This window comes from Papaver somniferum, chromosome 5 (assembly GCF_003573695.1).
Source record: "Papaver somniferum cultivar HN1 chromosome 5, ASM357369v1, whole genome shotgun sequence".
Lineage (NCBI taxonomy): Eukaryota > Viridiplantae > Streptophyta > Magnoliopsida > Ranunculales > Papaveraceae > Papaver > Papaver somniferum.
Window position 1 is genome coordinate 165,670,102 of NC_039362.1, and position 3,068 is coordinate 165,673,169.

Here is a 3,068-nt window from a genome sequence, read left to right on the forward strand (position 1 = left end):
TTAACATTGCTTTTTCGCAGGAGGATGAGGACACGACGTCTTGTTATGATGTGCCTGAGTATGGCAGTTACCAGTGTTAGGAATCTGCTTTTTCTTCAGCCTACCAGGTTTTTTTCCTAGGACAGCTGGTGGGTTCACGAGATTTCCAGTAGCAACATCAATAGGCTTGTCGTAATCGGGAATGGGCTTGATAGGACGATCATACGAAACACGGAAGCTAGCAATGCTGAAATACGGATTAATGTACTCGTAAACATTGATCTTATTTGAATGCATACACGCAATAGCGTGATCACAAGGGAACTGCTCAGTAAACCAAACCCTACAGCTGCATTGAAACTTCGCAATATTAACAGCATGTGTGTTCTTTCCATCAAAAACTTCCCACTCCATGTCACCAGACTTGGATATTCTCCACTGGACACCAGCACGAATGAAAGCCATCACTTTTTTCTCTAGCCTGGGACAAATGAATCCTTTATACGTCGCCCCTTTGAACTTCCTTTTACTCATTTGATCCATAATTTTAAGCTAATCCAGTTAACAAGTGTTGCAATAGGCATACCTTTTGCTTCCATAATCCAAGAGTTGAACGACTCTGCAATTTTTGAACATATGTCGCCATAACGACAACCCAGACAATGTGCATTGGACTAATTCCACTAGAAGGTCACCGAAGAATTTGTGAAGACCATCATATCCCATGTCCTTCAACTTTTGCATACCTTGATGAAATCCTTCATGCATTGATGAATAGAAACATTGTTTGAACAAATCCATCGCAGCACCATGCTCTCCTTTTTTCTTGTTGGTCTTACCGCGGACATTATTCTTCAAATGCTGGTAACACCAACCATGATGGAAAGTTGGAAAAACATCACGAATCCCTTGGATCAAACCCTCATGGCGATCCGAAATAATAGTTAGTACACGAGAACCCAAGATAGTTTTTAGTTTCTCCAAGAACCAATGCCAATTCTCAATAGTTTCACTTGATACGATATCGTATACTAGAGGAAATTTTCCTACAGAAACAAAACAAACACAAAAAGAAAAAATCATATTAAACTGACTGAAACTGCTATTGTACAGAATGAAACCAGTTTCATTCTCTAGTCTGATTTCACCAATTAAGGATGAAACTGGTTTCATCCAGTGATAATCTGACATAAAACAAAATTCTGAATTTCTTTCAAATTTATAATCTGACATCAAAAATGAAATCTAAAAATAAAAAACATACCATTATTCTCATTCTTCCCAGTAGCCTCCATAACACAACCCCTAAATTTTCCAGTTAGGAAAGTTGCATCCAAGAACAATATCGGGCGAAAATATTCGAAACTCGAGATGCAAGCATCGAAGCCTAAGAACAAACTCTTAAATTGGCCCCTTTCAATTACTAAATCATCCCTATTACCTGGATCGTGTTTCTTCACGGCTTCACATCACCAAACCAAGTCGGTGTATGATTTAGTGTCCTCGCCATACAATTCCTTCAAACATAATTCTTTCCCGGCATGCGCATGATCGTAGCTCAATTCTAACCCATAATCATTTTTGAATTCTCTAACAATATCCCTGACTTTCTTGTTGGGATTCTGTTCGATCTGGTCAAATATCAAGCTCTTGACAAGTTCGCGCGTAACTGGATCAGTCTTTGTTCCGTCACTATAACCAGCACAGCATGTATGTTCCCCGTTATAGGACTTGAAGAATAAATGACCCTTCACATTGGAAGTCTTCGGAGCTGCATGGAACATCCAGTCGCAAGTAAATTGCTCTTTGTAAAAACACTCCACCGTATACCGTTCTGGATTTCTCTTGACCACTCTGACTTTGCGACCAAAAAAATGGTTATATTTCTCAACAATAAGACTAGCTTCATCTTGTCCTCCATAAAATTCTTGACCAACACCTTTTATAATAAACTCCCATTCAGCCTCCTTGCAAGATCTTTTAATTGCCAACTTTCCATAGAATGCACGTTCTTGAGACATGGGGATATATTGAGACGAAGCAAGCTCTTGAGAGGAAGGAATAAGTGACTGATCTGAGCTATTTCCTTTTACCTAAAAGAAACTCCGTCATTGTAGGTGTACGAGTAACTTTACTGCTGCTCGGAAGATGACGAGGAATAACCAACCGATCTCTGCTAGGGTCTGTGGTGTGAAAGAAAAGATTACTCACAACTTGCCTGCAAGTATACAGGGATAAGTTGTAGCTAGTGGGTAAGAAGGGTCAGTTCCACAGGGATTAGGAGGGTGTAATTGAAGTTAGACTAAGCTGGGCAGTGGATGCAAGACAAGTTGAAAGTTCACTAAGTCACAGTGGCAGTGAAACAAAGATGGCAGTGAAGTAAACCAAGGCTGTGAGCCATGGGCAGGGGTGAGATTGTGCAATAGTTACTGACAAAGAGAAAAATGCAGAAAGTGAAGTTACTAAGGCAATTGAATCCACCATGTGCCTATATCAAACAATGCAGTCAAGGTTGAGTTGGAGTTCCTAAGCATACATCTAGAATGAGATGAAAATCAGCTTGCTCACTGATATGCCCCTAGAATTGATTGTCTTTTGACAGCACAATCAATCACAGGCATGCCAGAGCACTGAGTACTTCTCATTGCTCAAGCAAACAGGCAATAAGAACACTATCCTAACCATGCATCATCCAACAATGCACTAGGCTTCATCAGAGCCCTAATTTAGTGCTACTTAGCTCATGCTCAACATGTTACTAACAGCATACATAGATAATGCAAACATAACTTCAAAAATCAAATGATAAACAGGATACACACACACACTGTTGCTAAACAGAAATTGGAGAATTGATTCAATAATTTGTTCACTGGCTAGCCCAGAGAGCTTTTCTACCACACCCATATCATCAATTTATAGTTATTTTCAACACCCTAAATTTCTACAAACCCTAATTGTAAATCCCCAAATCAGAAAATTAGGGTTTTTTTAAATTACACAAAATTTAACTTACAAACTCCCAAAATCTGCTCGACCCATGCCTCCTCTAGTCCTTGATGCTCTTCCTCTGCTCCTATTGTCCCCTA

General features: G+C 39.6%; 1 protein-coding gene across 1 annotated transcript; it reads right to left on the reverse strand.

Annotated features, from left to right (window-relative positions):
- LOC113279987 lies at positions 1-2,000 on the reverse strand. Its single transcript, XM_026528618.1, has 4 exons — positions 1,453-2,000; positions 1,244-1,284; positions 566-1,025; positions 1-460 (listed from the first exon to the last, which is right to left on the reverse strand). Exons 1-4 carry the CDS (start codon positions 1,998-2,000, stop codon positions 1-3), a joined length of 1,509 nt encoding a protein of 502 aa, XP_026384403.1.
- Between the last annotated feature and the right edge of the window lie 1,068 nt (positions 2,001-3,068).